At 42.8% G+C, this 18792-nt stretch overlaps 1 protein-coding gene across 1 annotated transcript in view; it reads left to right on the plus strand.

Annotated features, from left to right (window-relative positions):
- The first annotated feature begins 14882 nt into the window (after positions 1–14882).
- The window catches only part of SLC23A1 (solute carrier family 23 member 1), a 40752-nt gene continuing 36842 nt past the window's right edge, over positions 14883–18792 (plus strand). Inside the window, exon 1 of the mRNA XM_083606555.1 lies at positions 14883–15139. Coding sequence (XP_083462681.1) covers positions 15104–15139 — 36 coding nt within the window. The 5' untranslated portion in view covers positions 14883–15103. The remainder of the gene's footprint in view (positions 15140–18792) is intronic.

Genomic DNA, 18792 nt, shown 5'->3' on the forward strand with positions numbered 1-18792 from the left:
CTCTTTGCTGACTACAGAGGAGGTCCGAAGAGTTCATACAGAAGCCAGGGCACATTTGCGGGCCCAAAATGTAAATGAAGATCTTGCCTATCCCCTTCAAACCCCTAATTGGGACTACCAGGAAACAAATGGTCAAAACACCCTGAATACTTACCGTCAGTATGTTCTGATTGGGATGAGGAGGGCCTCCCGAAAACCCATTAACTTAATGAAGGTCAGGGAGGTGGTTCAGAAACCTGAGGAACCCCCGGGAGCCTTTTTGGAACGATTAAAGGAGGCGTACAGGCAATACACCCCCTTTGACCCAGATGAAGGAGTAAATGCTCCCATCATAAAAGCGGCCTTTGTGGCTCAGGCGGCGCCCGATATTCGAAGAAAAGTTCAAAAACACGAGGGGTTCATGGGGCACACCCTAGAATGGATGTTGGAAATAGCGCAGACTACCTATAACCAGAGAGATGAGGAGGCCCAGAAGAAAAAGGAAAAATACCAAGTTAAGAAATTGATGGCACTTCAGGCAGGGGCCACAGGGGGAGGCGCCCGGGGAGGAGGGCGCGCCCGACTCGGCAGAAACCAGTGCGCTATTTGCAAGCAGGATGGGCATTGGAAGAGAGAATGCCCCCAAGCAAATTCCAAAGGGAGGGGCCAAGGAAGAGGAAATCCAATGAATCCAGCAGCTGAATCTTGGGTGCCGGGAAGGGGAAGAGGTCGTGGACAGGGACCGCCCTGGTACCCCCCCACTCCAGGAGGACCTGCTGGAGCCATGAGTCTCCAAGAGGACCAGTATTAGGACAGACCGGGCCCAACTGACTTAGGTTCCCATGAGCCCACGGTCAAAATGAAAACAGGGAACCGGACTTTTTCTTTCTTGGTGGACACAGGAGCTGCCCATTCGGTTTTACCTACAGCTATATCCAAACCAACCCAACAAGCAATCCAGAGGTATTTTAAAAAGTTATATACTCAAGGGCCACAAGATGAAATAGAGATTACACAATTTTTGGAGAGAAATGGATTAGCAAAGCTGTCAGAAGAAAATAGAACAATTTTAAATGGCAAAATAACACGACAAGAGATTGAACAGGCCATCCTGAGTCTGAAACAGGGCAAATCACCAGGGCCAGATGGACTGACCTCTAACTACTATAAGACATTGAAGGATTATTTGATACAACCTTTGTTGGAGGTCAGTAATGAAATAATGGAGGGGAAGAAGGCGCCTGAATCGTGGAAAGAAGCATTTATCACATTGATTCCAAAGTCAGAAACTGAAAAGACACAACTCAAGAATTACCGTCCCATCTCCCTTTTAAATGTGGATTACAAAATATTTGCAGATGTTTTGGCACGAAGATTTAAGAAAGTTTTAAGTGAGATAATCCATAAAGACCAGGCAGGCTTTCTCCCGGGCAGACATATGTTTACTAACACAAGGAACATCATAGACATATTGGAACTTTTACAAACAAACATAAACACTAAAGCAGTTTTAATTTTTATAGACGCGGAGAAAGCCTTTGACAACATATCTTGGAAATTTATGAAGGGGAATTTAAAAGAAATGGGAGTGGGACGGGGGTTTGAGAACGGGATTGAGGCAATATATTCAGAACAAAAGGCTAAACTGATAGTTAACAATGTGGTTACAGAAGAGTTTAAAATTGAAAAAGGTACACGACAAGGCTGCCCGATTTCCCCATTACTGTTTATTTCGGTTCTGGAAGTGCTCCTGAATATGATTAGGGGGGACCGGTTGGTGGAAGGGATTCAGGTCGGAGCGAAACAATATAAACTTAAAGCTTTTGCAGATGACCTAGTTCTGACATTACAGGAGCCGGAGTCTAGTTTGAAAAGAGTACTACAACTGATTCAAAACTTTGGTCGAGTGGCAGGATTTAAGTTAAATAAGCAAAAAACTAAAGTTTTGGGGAAAAACGTGACAGATATTGAGTTGGAACAGCTTCAGAAAGAGACAGAACTAAATGTGGTTAAAAAAGTTAAATACCTAGGGGTAAACATAACAGCAAAAAATCTGAGTTTATTTAAAGATAATTATGAAAAATGTTGGTCAGAGATTAAGAGAGACTTGGATAGTTGGTCAAGACTAAAACTTTCTTTGTTAGGCCGAATAGCTGCCATCAAGATGAATGTATTGCCAAAAATGTTATTTTTGTTTCAGACACTGCAGATTGTAGACAAGACAGAGTGCTTCCGGAAGTGGCAGAAAGATATTTCTAAATTTGTCTGGCAGGGCAAAAAGCCCAGAATCAAATTTAAAATATTAACAGATGCGAAAGAAAGAGGGGGCTTTGCCCTGCCAGATTTAAAGTTGTATTATGAAGCTGCAGCTTTCTGCTGGTTAAAAGATTGGTTACTTCTTGAAGATACGGATGTCTTGGATTTGGAAGGTTTTAATAATGCGTTTGGATGGCATGCATATTTATGGTATGATAAAGCTAAGATAAATAAGGCCTTCAAGAACCATATTGTCAGAAAATCAGTTTTTAATGTCTGGACAAAATATAAAGACTTACTGGAGAATAAAACTCCGAGGTGGCTGTCACCCCTGGAGGCTAAGGCTCGGAAAAGAGCCAATATGGAGGCCAACTGGCCAAAATATTGGGAGATAATAGAAAAGGATGGTGACAACTGGAAATTGCAGAGTTTAGAAAAGATGAGAGACAAAGTGCGAGACTGGTTACACTATGCTCAGATTAAAGAAGTGTTTAAAAATGACAAAAAGCTAGGATTCCAAGTGGAAAAGTCAAAGTTAGAAACTGAACTGTTAGAACCTAAGACTAAGGTACTTTCAAGAATGTATAACTTGCTGCTGAAATGGAACACACATGACGAAATGGTAAAATCAACAATGATAAAATGGGCGCAGGATATTGGGTATAATATTATGTTTGAAGATTGGGAAAGGTTGTGGACCTCTGGGCTGAACTTCACTGCATGTAATGCGTTGAAGGAAAATGTGATGAAAATGATGTATAGATGGTACATGACCCCTGTTAAACTGGCTAAAATATACCATTCGTCTGATAGCAAATGTTGGAAATGTAAGGAAAATGAAGGAACATTTTTTCACCTCTGGTGGACCTGCCCTAGAGTGAAGGCCTTTTGGGAGAAGATATATAATGAATTAAAAAAGGTGTTTAAATACACCTTTACTAAGAAATCAGAGGCCTTTCTCCTGGGTATTGTCGGCCAGAGTGTGTTAAAAAAGGACAGAACATTCTTTTTGTACGCAACAACAGCAGCAAGAATATTAATTGCCAAGAATTGGAAAACTCAGGAGCTACCCACTGTGGAAGAATGGCAGATGCAACTGATGGACTATATGCAATTAGCCGAGATGACCGGCAGAATTCGAGACCAGGGAGAAGAAAGGATGGAAGAAGACTGGAGGAAATTTAAGATTTATTTACAAAAATATTGTAATTTGGCTGAGTGCTGAATTGGATGCCAGTGCAGACAATTGTCTACCATTAAATTAGATTTAAGGCTGAATTATATGTCAAACCAAATTAAGATTATTAATTAAGATGAGTTAAATGATAATTTGTTTGAAATTAATTTAATAATGATGTAAGTGTATGCGGGAGGTGTGGGGGAGTCCCATGTAACAATTGAGAGATGTTAAATGGACAATGATAAGTGGTGCTTATCTAATATATGCTTTATTTGAAAACTTCAATAAATATATTATAAAAATAAAAATAAAACCAATAATAAAAAAAGATAGAATTAAAACTAAAAAAAAAAAAAGAAGGAGGCAGCAGGGCTCAAGCATCCTATCAGAGGCCTGGCACCTCCTTCCCAAATTTGGGGAGCTTCTGCCCAGTTTAGGGAGACAGCTGCAATGCCCACATCCCATCATCTGCCCCCACAATTGCCCTCCCATGGTGGCACCTCTGGCCCTAACTTTTCCCCTACGAAAAATTTCACTGCACGCCACTGCACATTTAAAGCAGTTTGCCCCACAAAGACATTCTGGGAACTGTGGTTTACACCTCTCAGAACTACGATTCCCCTCACCCCACCCTGGTAACAAACTCCAACAGCTAGCACTCAACTCCTCTAACTCATAAGCCTGTTTGTTTGTTTTTTTATAAATTTTTATTGATTTTCCAACATGAATTAAAACACATTACGACTAACAAAACATAGACAAACAAACATATAAACACGTATAATTTCATAACCTCTTTTTCTTAAGCCTTATTTCAACAACTTCCCCATACCTCCCTTTTCTGCATCCCTGTTTTAAACTTTTTCAGCAACCCCTAATTTCAATTACTTATGATTCACTTTCTTTAATCCTTTTTCTCTTACCCAATCATTTATCGCTGCAATTCTGTTTTACGTTACCCATGACATTTTAGCACTCATTAATTTTACAACAGTTCTTAAGATAAACTTTAAATTTCTTCCAATCTTCTTCCACCGTCTCTTTTCCTTGGTCGCGGATTCTGCCAGTCATCTCAGCCAGTCCCATATAGTCTATCACCTTCGTCTGCCACTCTTCCAGCGTGGGTAGTTCTTGTGTCTTCCAATACTTTGCTAAAAGAACTCTTGCTGCTGTTGTAGCATACATAAAAAACGTCCTATCTTTCCTTGACACCAATTGGCCTACCATGCCCAGGAGAAAGGCCTCTGGTTTCTTATGAAAGGTACACTTAAGGACCTTCTTAATTTCATTATAGATCATTTCCCAGAAGACCTTGATCCTTGGGCACGTCCACCAAAGGTGGTAGAAAGTACCTTCAGTTTCATTACATTTCCAGCATTTATTATTGGGCAAATGATAGATTTTTGCAAGCTTGACTGGGGTCATGTACCACCTATAAATCATTTTCATAATATTCTCTCTTAAGGCATTACATGCCATAAACTTTATACCGGTGGTCCATAACTGTTCCCAGTCAGCAAACATGATGTCATGACCAATATCTTGTGCCCATTTAATCATAGCTGATTTAACCGTCTCATCCTGTGTATTCCATTTCAACAGCAAGTTGTACATAACTCATAAGCTTGTTTTGGCAACAGAACATCCCCTGCCTCTTCCTCCGCGGTGCCTCTGTGTGGCAGCAAAAGTTAGCATAACGGAAAAGGATGGCAGAGTCCTGATCTTCACTCTGTGTGGCTCAGAGCATGGCAAGAGGCAAACAGCAGCAGCACCAACCAAGACGTAGCTCAGTTGCCATGCCTAGAGGGTTTCACCCATAATGTTTTCATGGGGTGCTTCTAGACAACCTGTTTAGTAAAGGTTATACTAAACGAAAATCTGCCCTTATTCCTTTATGGGGGACACAAGAGCCCTTATAGAGTCCTTTGTAGGTTCTCCATCCGTCAGAGAAAAGAACAGAGGCCAACCAGAGAATATTGAGAAGCAAAGCAGCTAGTAAGCCTGATCTTTATTGAAACTGATGCAACTCCCCTCACACTCAGGAAAGGAGGAGGACCCAGAACCAAGGTGTGCCCGCCCTTATATAGACATTTTAAATTGCCCGTCTTGGAGTACAAGGCCACCCCCAGAAACATCATACATACATCACAGAAAGGGCGGTCTACAGCAGAAATCTGAGTGGTTGTTTACCTCCTGTCTGGCAAGTTACCTATTAATGCTTACTTGATTGGATACCCTGGGGAGTCTGGCCAGTCTTTTGTAATGATAAATACTTAGTTCCTGAGCCAGGTCACATGTTCACCCTATTCATACACAGACATACCCTTAAGACAGGATTTGTGAAGAAAAAGACAATGGGGAGGCTTTTCCATTTTCCTTTGACTTTGCAGAGAAAACATTTGGTCAGTTTGGGAGCCAAAAATGGCTTCATGGCTGCTTTCCTGTGCTGCTTCAGACATGTGGTTTGTTTGTTTGTTTGTTTGTTTATGTGTTTGCTTGGTACATTTATGAACATTTATTATATATACAAGACCTTATTTTATTTCAAGGTAAAAGGTAAAGGACCCCTGGACAGTTAAGTCCAGTCAAAGGCGACTATGGGGTTGCGGTGCTCATCTCGCTTTTAGGCCTAGGGAGCTGGCGTTTGTCCACAGGCAGCTTTCCGGGTCACGTGGCCAGCAGGACTAAACTGCTTCTGGTGCAACGAAAAACTGTGACAGAAACCAGAGCGCACAGAAACACCGTTTACTTTCCCGCCACAGCAGTACCTGTTTATCTACTTGCACTGGTGTGCTTTCAAACTGCTAGGTTGGCAGGAGCTGGGACAGAGCAACGAGAGCTCACTCCGTCAAGCGGATTCGAACCGCCAACCTTCCGAACGGCAAGTCCAAGAGGCTCAGTGGTTTAGACCACAGCACCACCCGTGTCCCATTAGACAACCTGTTTATTTCACATTCATCATGATTTGTTTGGCGAGAGACTAGATGATGACGAATTAAATTTATATGCCACCCTTCATCCAAAGAGGGGTGTATGGGTGCCAGGGGAGAGGTAGCACCTCTGATGGGAGACACATCATGCTCCTTCTGGGGCAGTTTATCCACCCTATCAATGGGACCAAGAAGGGGGTCTTCTCATCTGGGCAGCCCAGGACCTCCATACACGCTGCCCAGGCTTGCACCTCAGAGAGGTCATTTCAGTGCTGCAAAAACAATGTGGGAAGCATATGTGGCACCGGGGTGCAAAAAACTGCCCAGCACCCCCAATTGGGGGGGCAGGCCAAAGTTGTTGGGCTATTTTAGGGGGGCAGCTCAGAGTTATTGAGCTTTTTTGGGGGGCACACAACTCTCTCCTTTGCCGCTGCAGGTGGAGGGAGAAGAGTTATGCCCACAGAGGCTTCAGACGGAAGCTGCGCGCCTCGTGTGAGCGGCGTGCGTGCGCTGGGTGGGCCTCTTGATGGCCCGCCAATCCCAGGCACGCAGGAGGGGTGAAATATACTCAGAGTCGCAAAGTGATTTCATGCTCTTTATTCAGCTCATAGTGGTGAGGAGGAATGAATGAAAGTCCCCTCAAGATATCTGCTTTATATACATTATTTACACAATGGGCTGCACATGATTGGCTAATTCCGGAATTCTACTGTAAGCCAATCAGGTTGTGGATTCACTTCTATCTGGAGCATGATTGGGTGGTTCCTGCCAACCAATCATACTGCTGCATTGTTCTAGGACCAATCAGACTGCTGCATTCTGAATCCTATTGTTCTAGGACCAATCAGACTGCTGCCTTTTGGATCCTATTGTTCTAGGACCAATCAGACTGCTGCAGTTTGGATCCTATTCAACTCAGTACATAACAAGGGGAGAGCCAGCTGGCTGCCTCAGGGCCTGCAGCAGAAAAGCCTGCGGCGCTCCGATGAGCTCTGCTCTGCACCGGCTGTTGGCTGGCCTGGCTCTTCAATCCCCGGACTCCAAATCTCGGCCCTGGACTCTCAGCCTGGTGCCCCTGAGAGCCCAGTGCCCAGGTACCCCGCACCCCTAGCGCCTATGGGTGAGTTGGCCCTGGAGGCAGCAATGACAAGTTGCCGGTCTCTGCAGCCACACCAGGCGTGGCAATTTTCCAGCAGTTTGACTGCAACCTCTGGAGGTGCACTCCATTGTCTCTCGAGACAGACGGACGCCAACAACAACATCATCCACAGATCACAGGGCAGTTTCACAACATCTAACTACAAAATGAGAGCAGAGAATGCAGAAGAAAAAGAAGAAGGAAATCAAAAGGAAATCAATAACCCATCACTCTCACAAACACATTTAAAAGGACTTGTGAGTGGGCTATTTAATGAGCACTCATTCTGATATGTTTGTGGGAAGGTGAATTGACATCACATCAAAGCAAGCATTATCCCACACTTTCCGGTGCATTTTCCTAGGTTGGCTGTGCAAGAGTTCCTGATCAACTATAACTCACTACCTGAATTTGCCAGTACAGTATATGAACGAATTGCACCTGGAAGCTACCATAACATGCTTGACAAGTCCTTAGAGCACAAATTGCTAAGATCTGCAGCTGGCTTGTCCTCCATGTTGCCTGGATTCAAGGTTTTTTGTTGAATGACTTTAAGCAAACTGGTACCTGACTTATACAAGTTGTATCAGCAATTCCATTATGAGACCTTTTGGGACGGTAGTCTGAGGGCCTTATGATGATGTGTTTAAAGTAGAATCTTGGGTTTTAAAAATAAATAAACCAGCAGAATGTATTCATTTTCATTTTTCCTGCATGTGTGTTTGCTGCCTTTGTGTATGCGTTTCTGAAGGAAGGAAGGAAGGAAGGAAGGAAAGAAAGAAAGAAAGAAAGAATTATTTTTTTTGATAGCACAGAATAATATAAATATGCTACTGCATTACTAAAAATCATAAAAAATTAAAAAGATTTGATACAGTATTCCATTGTATACTAACTAAATGTGACCTTTGGATGAAGAGTGGTATATAAATACATCAATAATAATAATAAAGATCATATAACTAGTGGAGAGATTTTATAATTCATTTAAAATACTGTCATAAAAGAATAAATATATTGCACCTGTATATAATTATTAATCTCTACCTCCCGCCTTTCCTTATCTTTATTAAATGATAGCAATATCAACAACACTAATCACATATCAAAGCAATAATATGCGATCCATATAATACACTCCTTCTAACGAGTATAGATTAAAATCTTGCCTTTTGTAATTTTAGTAAATGATAAACAGACTCCATTTTTCTACAGAATGGAGTCTAGTTGTGAAGTTCAGTTGCTTTTATCTTTCTTCCTCCCTCCTTCCCAAACTGCTGTTGCTCTTACAGTTTCAGCAATACAAGAAGAAAGGTTCTGGTAGTATTCTTCCTGATTATTCATTAATCTTATATGTGTGGTTTGCACTTGCATTCTTAATTTTTTTAAAAAAAACTGGATTTGGGGGACAATCTGTGGAATCCTCGAGGAAGGTGGAGGGGAACCTTCTTTAGTGTATTTGTGGACCCACCAGCTCGTAAAAACTTGCTTCTCAACTAAAACAGTAGCAAGTGTTTTTTGAGGCCTTGCAAAGAAGTTAATTCTTAATTTCTCTGCAACTTTTATTAATAGACCCCTAGTTAAAAGAGCTGTGGTTAAAGAGATGGACTTTGATCTGAGTATGTGGCAAAGCCTGAATTGTAAGTGCTGAATCTAACCATTTCCTTGCTGACACTGGCCAAAAGTCCTGAATTCAATGACTGTACACTGGAATAAGCAACTTCCTCTGCCAACCGTTTAGCATTCTGCCTCTCTTTGTTCTTAGGTCTAATAATTCTGCTACACATTCCTCACCATAAGGGGAGAATTGGTGATCGCAACCTTTCCGTCTCCAGCCTCCCCCAAAGGCCACTCACAACGCCATTCACCTTCCTCTTTCCTTGCTAATCACTTGTTTCTTTTAAAAATTAAACGAATGGGTACTGTGAGATATGCTCTTCACACAAAAAGATGGTGACCAAGCTGTTTCACCAAGAACAAACTATGGCGCGAGAAAAGCCCACCAGGGTATCTTTTAAACCACCTGAGGAATTCAGTATAGTGCTGGGGACAGAAGCCTTTCCATGAGAGGATTTCTATGTTGTTGTTGCTTAGTCGTGTCCGACTCTTTGTGACCCCCTGGACCAGAGCACGCCAGGCACTCCTGTCTTCCACTGCCTCCTGCGGTTTGGTCAAACTCATGCTGGTAGCTTCGAGAACACTGTCCAACCATCTTGTCCTCCGTCGTCCCCTTCTCCTTGTGCCCTCCATCTTTCCCAGCATCAGGGTCTTTTCCAGGGAGTCTTCTCTTCTCATGAGGTGGCCAAAGTCTTGGAGCCTCAGCTTCAGGATCTGTCCTTCCAGTGAGCACTCAGGGCTCCTTAAGAATGGATAGGTCTGATATTCTTGCAGTCCGTGGGACTCTCAAGAGTCTCCTCCAGCACCAGAATTCAAAAGCATCAATTCTCCAGATGTCATCAGATGTCAGATGTCAAAGAGATAAACAACTACCTGACATTCAGAAGACATCTTAAGGCAGCCCTGTTCAGGGAAGTTTTTATTACGTAACGCTGTACTGTTTTTAACACTTGATTGGGAGCCGCCCAGAGTGGCTGGGGAAACTCAGCCAGATGGGCGGGGTATAAATAATATATTATTATTATTATTATTATTATTATTATTATTATTATTATTATTCAGTGATCAGCCTTCTTTATGGTCCTGCTCTCACTTCCATACATCACTAGTGGGAAAACCATAGCTTTAACTATATGAACCTTTATTGGCAAGGTAATGTCTCTGCTTTTTAAGATGCTATCTAGGTTTGTCATTGCTTTTCTCCCAAGAAGCAGGCGTCTTTTAATTTCGTGACTGCTGTCACCATCTGCAGTGATCATGGAGCTCATCCTGTACTTTTTAGAACATTGTCCTATCCCGTTCAGATGATTAGAGTGGATTGCGTGGTTACATGGCCACAACAACAGTGCCTTTTCTGAGTGTAGACCACGGGAGTGGACTATATAAACATTTCCATTAGAATTGATCAGGCTACTCCAGTTGCCATACATATGAAACACATCAGAATTAATGTCAGATGAAACCTTGTTGGTGGTGCTGCCTGGTTGGTGCTGCCCCATGCCAGGGCCTTTTCGGTGGCGGCTCCCCATTTGTGGAATGCCCTCCATGCTGAAGCGCACAGTAGTACCTCGGGTTACATACGCTTCAGGTTACAGACTCCGCTAACCCAGAAATAGTGCTTCAGGTTAAGAACTTTGCTTCAGGATGAGAACAGAAATCGTGCTCCGGCAGCGCGGCGGCAGCGGGAGGCCCCATTAGCTAAAGTGGTGCTTCAGGTTAAGAACAGTTTCAGGTTAAGTACGGACCTCCGGAACGAATTAAGTACTTAACCGGAGGTACCACTGTACCTGTCTCTCTTTCAAGCAGAATATATATATGTGTGTGTGTGTGTGTGTGTGTGTGTGTGTGTGTGTATGTGTATCTATCTATCTATCTATCTATCATCTATCTATATACACACACATATATATGTATGGGAGCATATATATATATATATATATATATATATATATATATATATAGTGTTTGTCACCTTTAGGCAGAAGGTGCAGCGTGGAAACCAGGAAGTACAGCGTGAACCGACTCCTCTTTTACAAAAATGAGATTTAGTTATACACTTATGTGAAATTTGGCTGTCAACTGAAATACATTTCCTTATTTACCCAGACTGCCTTTTCTGAAATAGGTCTTATAGCATGACAAGCCTGGGCTTGTCCAACCTGTTTCTGGTCTCGGGTGGGACAAAGAGGTAAAGAAGAGTGCAACTGTTTAGATATGGATTAGAGAGAGCTTCCAATATCTGCAGCAGAAGTATATTTATGGTATGTGTCGTCCTTTTAAACCATTTGTACATTAAAATTGGCACTGTTGTTCCTTCTTTGTCATTGTTCTTGTTGTAATAGTAGTAGGCACTCTGAAAAAACATGATGTTTCCTTGTGGTTAATAAATATGTACCTGTCACCTGTTGTCCAGTCATTTGGCAGTGACCTAATAATAATACAGTGGTACCTCGGGTTAAGAACTTAATTCGTTCTGGAGGTCCGTTCTTAACCTGAAACTGTTCTTAACTTGAGGTACCGCTTTAGCTAATGGGGCCTCCTGCTGCCGCTGCGCAATTTCTGTTCTCATCCTGAAGCAAAATTCTTAACCCGAGGTACTATTTCTGGGTTAGCGGAGTCTGTAACCTGAAGCTTCTGTAACCAGAGGTACCACTGTAATAATAATAATACGCCACCCATCTGGCTGGGTTTCCCCAATCACTCTGGGCGGCTTACACAGTGTGTTTATTAGGGCAAGATGTTACATGCAAACACAGTGATGGGACCAAACATGGCATCATTGTGGGGTCATTCCATGCCAAATCACCATGGTGCCATGAAAAATAAGCGAAACAGGAGGTTTTTTCTAAACTGACGCAGAAATTGCATTAGCCTAAATCGCGCAAAAATCAAAACTTTCAAAAAATTGTCCTGTGCCCAATTTTTGGACCAAAAAAAATCTTAAAATATTAATTTGAGGTTATCTCATAAATATTTTTAAAGACAATCTGAGTTGTGAGAGCACGGTCGAGTATTAAAATCAGGTGATTTCGCGTGGCATGCCCCTGTGTTTCTTTGTAATGTGAAGGAACACTGACCCTGTGAATACTTCGGATTCCAAGATATCCACAGTCTAATGGGTTGGTGGAAAATGGTGTCAAGAATGATCTAGAACACAGAGGATTCAAACACAGAGCCAGCCTCAGCTATGCTAAATCACAGGACTCTTTCCTACTGAACTGTTGTTTGGGAGAAAGCGAAGAACCCTATTTGTTTAGTCCTAAACATACAAAAAAAAATTTTTAGTTGGTTGTATTATTTCATATCCAGGTATGCCCCGAGTCTTCTTTATTAGGCCAGCCTAGCTAAGGTCCGTATAGTAAAAGCTATGGTTTTCCCAGTAGTGATGTATGGAAGTGAGAGCTGGACCATAAAGAAGGCTGATCGCCGAAGAATTGATGCTTTTGAATTATGGTGCTGGAGGAGACTCTTGAGAGTCCCATGGACTGCAAGAAGATCAAGCCTATCCATTCTGAAGGAAATCAGCCCTGAGTGCTCACTGGAAGGACAGATCCTGAAGCTGAGGCTCCAAGACTTTGGCCACCTCATGAGAAGAGAAGACTCCCTGGAAAAGACCCTGATGTTGGGAAAGATGGAGGGCACAAGGAGAAGGGGATGACAGAGGACGAGATGGTTGGATAGTGTCTTCGAAGCTACAAACATGAGTCTGACCACACTGCGGGAGGCAGTGGAAGACAGAAGTGCCTGGCGTGCTCTGGTCCAGGGGGTCACGAAGAGTCGGACACGACTAAACGACTAAACAACAACAACAACAAACTAAGCTTTAGTAAGATTAAATTTTGTATTGTGTAAACACTTTATCTCTGAAAACCAACAGGAACTTTCCACATCATCTAACAGCAGAAAGCACTCGTTTCTCCCGTAAATTTAAGTAACAACCCTTCATCTTACCCTTCCACTATTGCTGCTTCCCCTCCACAGAACTACAGATCCTCCATTTCCTTTTAAAACATTCTTAAGCAGAGTTTGCATTTTGCACCTATTCAGCACCTCCCCTCCAACAGACATCTTATTTATTTCTTTTTTCCCAGGAGGGCTATTTATGGCCGTAGATTACCTCGATTACTTCACGATCCCATGATAAATGGCTCAAGGAACTGGGGTGGGTGGGGTTTGCCACAGTTGGGCAAAGATATTAGAGTGTGTTACTGGCACTGCACATGCAAATTCAGGGTGGTGTTGTTTTAAAAAAAAAGACAAAACCAAAACTCCACTAGCAACAAAACAAGGAATCCTGAGTCATACTCTTGAAAGGAGGAAGAAAGCACCTTTTCACTGGGAGTATATATGTTGTGGAGCACATTTGCTTAAGAAAGGCTGATAAGAGACAACCCAAGCAGATATGAATTGTGAAGAACATCAAGGGGCAGGTAATTGCATGAAGGTACATTCTTTCACCTTTGGTGGACATGCCCAAGAATCAAGGCTTTCTGGGAGATGATCTATAATGAAATGAAAAAGGTATTTAAATATAACTTCCTGAAGAAACCAGAGGCCTTCCTTCTGGGCATTGTCGGCCAATTGGTGCCAAAGAAGGACAGAACTTTTTTTATGTACGCTACAACAGCAGCAAGAATACTTATTGCAAAGTATTGGAAGACACAAGATTTACCCACTTTGGAAGAATGGCAGATGAAGGTGATGGACTATATGGGATTGGCAGAAATGACTGGCAGAATCCGAGACCTGGGAGAAGAGTCGGCGGAAGAAGATTGGAAGAAATTTAAAGACTATCTACAGAAATATTGTAAAATTAATGAATGTTAGAAGGATGTTGGATAGAAATTAAGTGGTTTCCAGCTGTAATGCTTTAAGAGAATATGAAAAAAGGGTTATAAATAGGTAAAAACATAATGGTAAGGATTTGCTGAACCAACAATTTGAGGTGGAATACAAAAAAGGGAGGTATGAGGAGGTCTGGGAAACAAGCTAAAGGAAAATAAGCAATGGAAAATTTGTGCGTTTTTAATTATTTTTATTTTGTATTTTTGTTATTTTTATTTTATTTTATTGTAATACTTTAAAAAATCTTAATAAATATCTTATAAAAAGGGGGGGCAGGTAATTGCAGATGTGCTCCTATCTCTAATGCAATATCCTGGCTTTTAAAAATCTTCAGATTTGAAAAGAACTACCACAGTCAAGCCGATAATATATGCCTTTTTTGATTCACAACTAGTGGGCGATATCCAACCAAGTCCTATGGAGAGAAGACCCATTGAAATTAGCAAACTTAAGTCACTTTGGTCCAATGATTTCAATGGGTCTACTCTGAGTTATGCTGGATATCATCCGGTATGTTTATTTTCTATTCTACATCCTGTTCTTTCTCTAACAATTATATCATTAATGAAACTGCTAGATCTCATTCATAACCTTAGTGTCTCAGTGCAGACTGAGATTTGGCTGTGGAGATGTAGAAATTAAAGTAATTTACACAGTGTACTACTGGGTTATGTGGTACAATTTGGGAAAGGGGTTGGAAGGGATACTAAAGAAAAATATGACAGAAAACAGTGTGGGCTGGCTTGTTTTCTGGCCGCCTACCCACCTATTAAAACAATGTTAACGGAGATGTTTTCGTTTCTGTGGTTTCCAACAAAATGTCACGTTTGGATCCTGGCTGCCTGAGTCGAATTTTTGTGCAAACTATCATCTAGCCAGTCGGTTATGCAATAACTCTATTCTATTAATGTTTATCCAACGAAGCTGTGAAAAGTGACATTCTGGAAATTTGGGTAGGGATGAGTTTTATCCGTGTAATGTCCTGCTCAATAGGGACTGATGTGTGAGCTTTCAATACCATAAATGTATTTCACAATCAGCAGCCAATAGCTGCGGTTACAGATTGACAGGCAATCTTTGGTATGTTGGCTAAAGTCCTCACAGAGATTATAAATATGCCTGGAGTTAGACTTCCTCTTTCTTTGGTTCTGCATAGGAATGGGAAGCAGCTCCGAAGGTCCGGCTCACTTCAAGGTAAATCGACTGCTTCAAATTAACATATAGACCTGCATGAAATTTATGGCTTGGAAATGTTTAAGTATGGCTTAAGGCCAGGGAGGGGGAAATCTGTCAAATTTTGTTTCTCTCTTTTTCATTTTTTTCTAGTCTTAGGTTTGATTCTCTGCATTTCTACATTGGTTTGCATTTTTTAAAAAAATCCTCATGCAAGTTCACCATTTTATTGCAATTTTCTTCCAAATACACGTTTGTACACAATTCTGCCTAGTACACACATTTTTGCAGCAGCAGTTTCGCCTAAAACAATGCGGTTTTGAATGTTTTTTTTTCCACCAATGTGCATTTATATGCACACTTTATTGTAGTACATGTGATTTTGTACACATTACTCAGCTGGAGAACTGCGCAGCAAAATTCAGAGAAGTGCAAATTCCAATTGATGGTTTAGGTTTGCGCACTCTTTTTAAAGCGTGAATTACACTGTATTTTTCGCTCTATAGGACGCACCGGACAATAGGACGCACCTTGTTTTAGAGCGGAGAGAACAAGAAAAAAAAATTCTCCCCCTCTCTGCCCAGCGCCCCTTCAGCGAAGCGGCAGGAGGCGCTACGCAGAGAGGGGGAGAATTTTCCCCCTCTTGTTTTCCCCCTCTAAAACAAGGTGCTGTTTAAGGTGCGTTCAGTCGCCATCAGGCGGCTACCTTGGAAGCCTGGAGAGCGAGAGGGGTCAGTGCGCACCGACCCCTCTCGCTCTCCAGGCTCCTTTCGACCTGCTCTTTGGGGCTGGCGGGGGGAAGCCCACCACCAGCCCCAAAGAGCAGGTCGGGGAGCAGCGGAAAGGCGCGCAGCGGAGAGGCTCCTGCCACAGGTAGGTAGAGAGAGCCGGGAGAGCTATGGCTTCTTTAGCCCCGCGCGCGCTCTCCCGGCTGGAGAGGTGCCGCACAGCTAAAGAGGCTGCTGCAATAGGTAGGTAGGTAGATTTCCCTTTCAACCCAAAATGAACCAACTTTCTCCCCCATCTCTACATGAGGCAAAGGTGATGGAAGTGTATTTTGTAGCTATTATAAGAGGATAAGGAAACCACGAGACCAGAGAACAAACACTGAAAACTCTTTTTAGCACTGTGGAAGGTAAACAGGGAATCAAAACAGATCATAGATGTTGCATGGAGTTCACAGAACATGGGACTTTCGCTTAAAATAAAGGAAATCTCTTCAAACAAGAATGCAAATCAACCCTGCTTCGCATTGATTCTAATACAGTGGTACCTCGGGTTACATATGCTTCAGGTTACATACGCTTCAGGTTACAGACTCCGCTAACCCAGAAATAGTGCTTCAGGTTAAGAACTTTGCTTCAGGATGAGAACAGAAATAGTGCTCTGGCGGCGTGGCAGCAGCAGGAGGCCCCATTAGCTAAAGTGGTGCTTCAGGTTAAGAACAGTTTCAGGTTAAGTACGGACCTCCGGAACGAATTAAGTACTTAACCCGAGGTACCACTGTACATATCCCTATCTCAGAAGTTTTCAGTGACTATCATTCTGCATATGGTGACAGATGGCCAACTTGACATTCAAGCAGTTTCTAACGCTACTTTTGGCCAAACTTAGTTAGGTGCCAGTCCGTACATGACCCAACTTGCTGCTTTGCGCCATTTGAAATGTATGGATTATTCCCAGGTTGATAAAAGTGGCTTCTACAGTGTTCATTTACTGTGAAACAAGCCATGGGGCATCTGAACAAAGCATCCCCTCTTGTGCTTCTCCAGTTCAGCACCTGTTCCCCTCAGAGCTCGTAATAACAGAAGAATTGCAATATTTCCTCATGTGTAGATAAGCCGTGAATGTGTTGCTGTTCCAGCCTCTACAGCTCTCCCTATACAGGATGGTAGTGACCTGAACAGATTGTGTTCTAGACATTTCTTTCTCTACAGACCATCTCTCCCCCTAGAGACCAACTCTTATCACCATAACAGTTCTCTTTCCAAATAGTATTGCCTTCTATTTATTTTCTTTACTCTATAGCCTCTCAGTTGCACCTGGGGCAGATAAGGCAGGGATTCATGCAAAGGGGGAGACTGGAGGAAGGGAGCGTTTACTCCTTTCCCCACATACAATGGTCCCAATAAAAATCTACCCACAACCACCTCAAAGCAGGGATTGGGAAAAGAGAGGATGGATGGCTGCTAACAGATTGAGGCTGAATCCTGACAAGACAGAAGTACTGTTTTTGGGGGACAGGAGGGGGCTGGTGTGGAGGACTCCCTGGTCCTGAATGGGACAACTGTGCCACTGAAGGACCAGGTGCGCAGCCTGGGAGCCATTTTTGGACTCACAGCTGTCCATGGAGGCGCAGGTCAGTTCTGTGTCCAGGGCAGCTGTCTACCAGCTCCATCTGGTACGTAGGCTGAGACCCTACCTGCCCGTGGACTGTCTCACCAGAGTGGTGCATGCTCTAGTTATCTCCCGCTTGGACTACTGCAATGCGCTCTACGTGGGGCTACCTTTGAAGGTGACCTGGAAACTACAACTAATCCAGAGTGCGGCAGCTAGACTGGGAGTAGCTGTGACTGGGAGTAGCTGCCGAAACCACATAACACCGGTCCTGAAAGACCTGCATTGGCTCCCAGTACGTTTCCGAGCACAATTCAAAGTGTTGGTGCTGACCTTTAAAGCACCAAACGGTCTCAGCCTAGTATACCTGAAGGAGCGTCTCCACCCCCATCGTTCAGCCCGGACACTGAGGTCCAACGCCGAGGGCCTTCTGGCAGTTCCCTCCTTGTGAGAAGTGATGTTACAGGGACCTGGCAGAGGGCCTTCTCGGTAGTGGCGCCGTCCCTGTGGAACGCCCTCCCACCAGATGTCAAGGAAATAAACAACTATCTGACTTTTAGAAGACATCTGAAGGCAACCCTGTTTAGGGAAGTTTTTAATGTTTGATGTTTTATCGTGTTTTTAATATTCTGTTGGGAGCCACTCAGAGTGGCTGGGGAAACCCAGCCAGATGGGCAGGGTATAAACAATAAATTATTATTATTATTATTATTATTATTATTATTATTATTATTATTATTAAAGAGAGAGAGCCCAATTAACAACAGGATGTGATTTGGATTCTCAACGTTGTTATTCCACTCCCAGCTTTAAAAATAGGACAGCAGTGATTTGGATCTGCTAAACTGTGCACATCTCAAAGCACCCCTTGTGATGGCAGGTAAAGAAAGCATTCATTGCTGAACTCTTGCAGTCTCCCCTGAGGTCTGGCTTGCCACACTTATCGTTTTCTGGCCTCCACCTTCTTACACTGAACCCAGGACTCCTGGGCACATTGCCCAGTACTGAAAGAAGTACTGGGCTGTAGCTCTGTGGAACAACATGTGCTACTTGAGTACTTTTCCATTTTGTTTGTCTCAAGTCAAGCTCCTAGCTCTTTGAGTAGCTCCTCTGGTGCTGCTAACAGCAGCAAAAAGGAGAAAGAAAAAAAGCAGCATAAAACAGTTAGATGCATGAAACTGCATCTAAAAAGAAGTAGATGTAGAAAGGACAGTATAGTAGATGCCTGGCAAACTACTTTGGGAAAAGCAATCCACAACTGGGGCGCCACCACTGAAAAGGCACTCCCTCTCCAATAGCTACCATCCTCACTTCAGAAGTTGAGGGCACCCATAGAA

Source organism: Podarcis filfolensis (assembly GCF_964270895.1).
Source record: "Podarcis filfolensis genome assembly, chromosome: 3".
Taxonomy (NCBI): Eukaryota; Metazoa; Chordata; class Lepidosauria; order Squamata; family Lacertidae; genus Podarcis; species Podarcis filfolensis.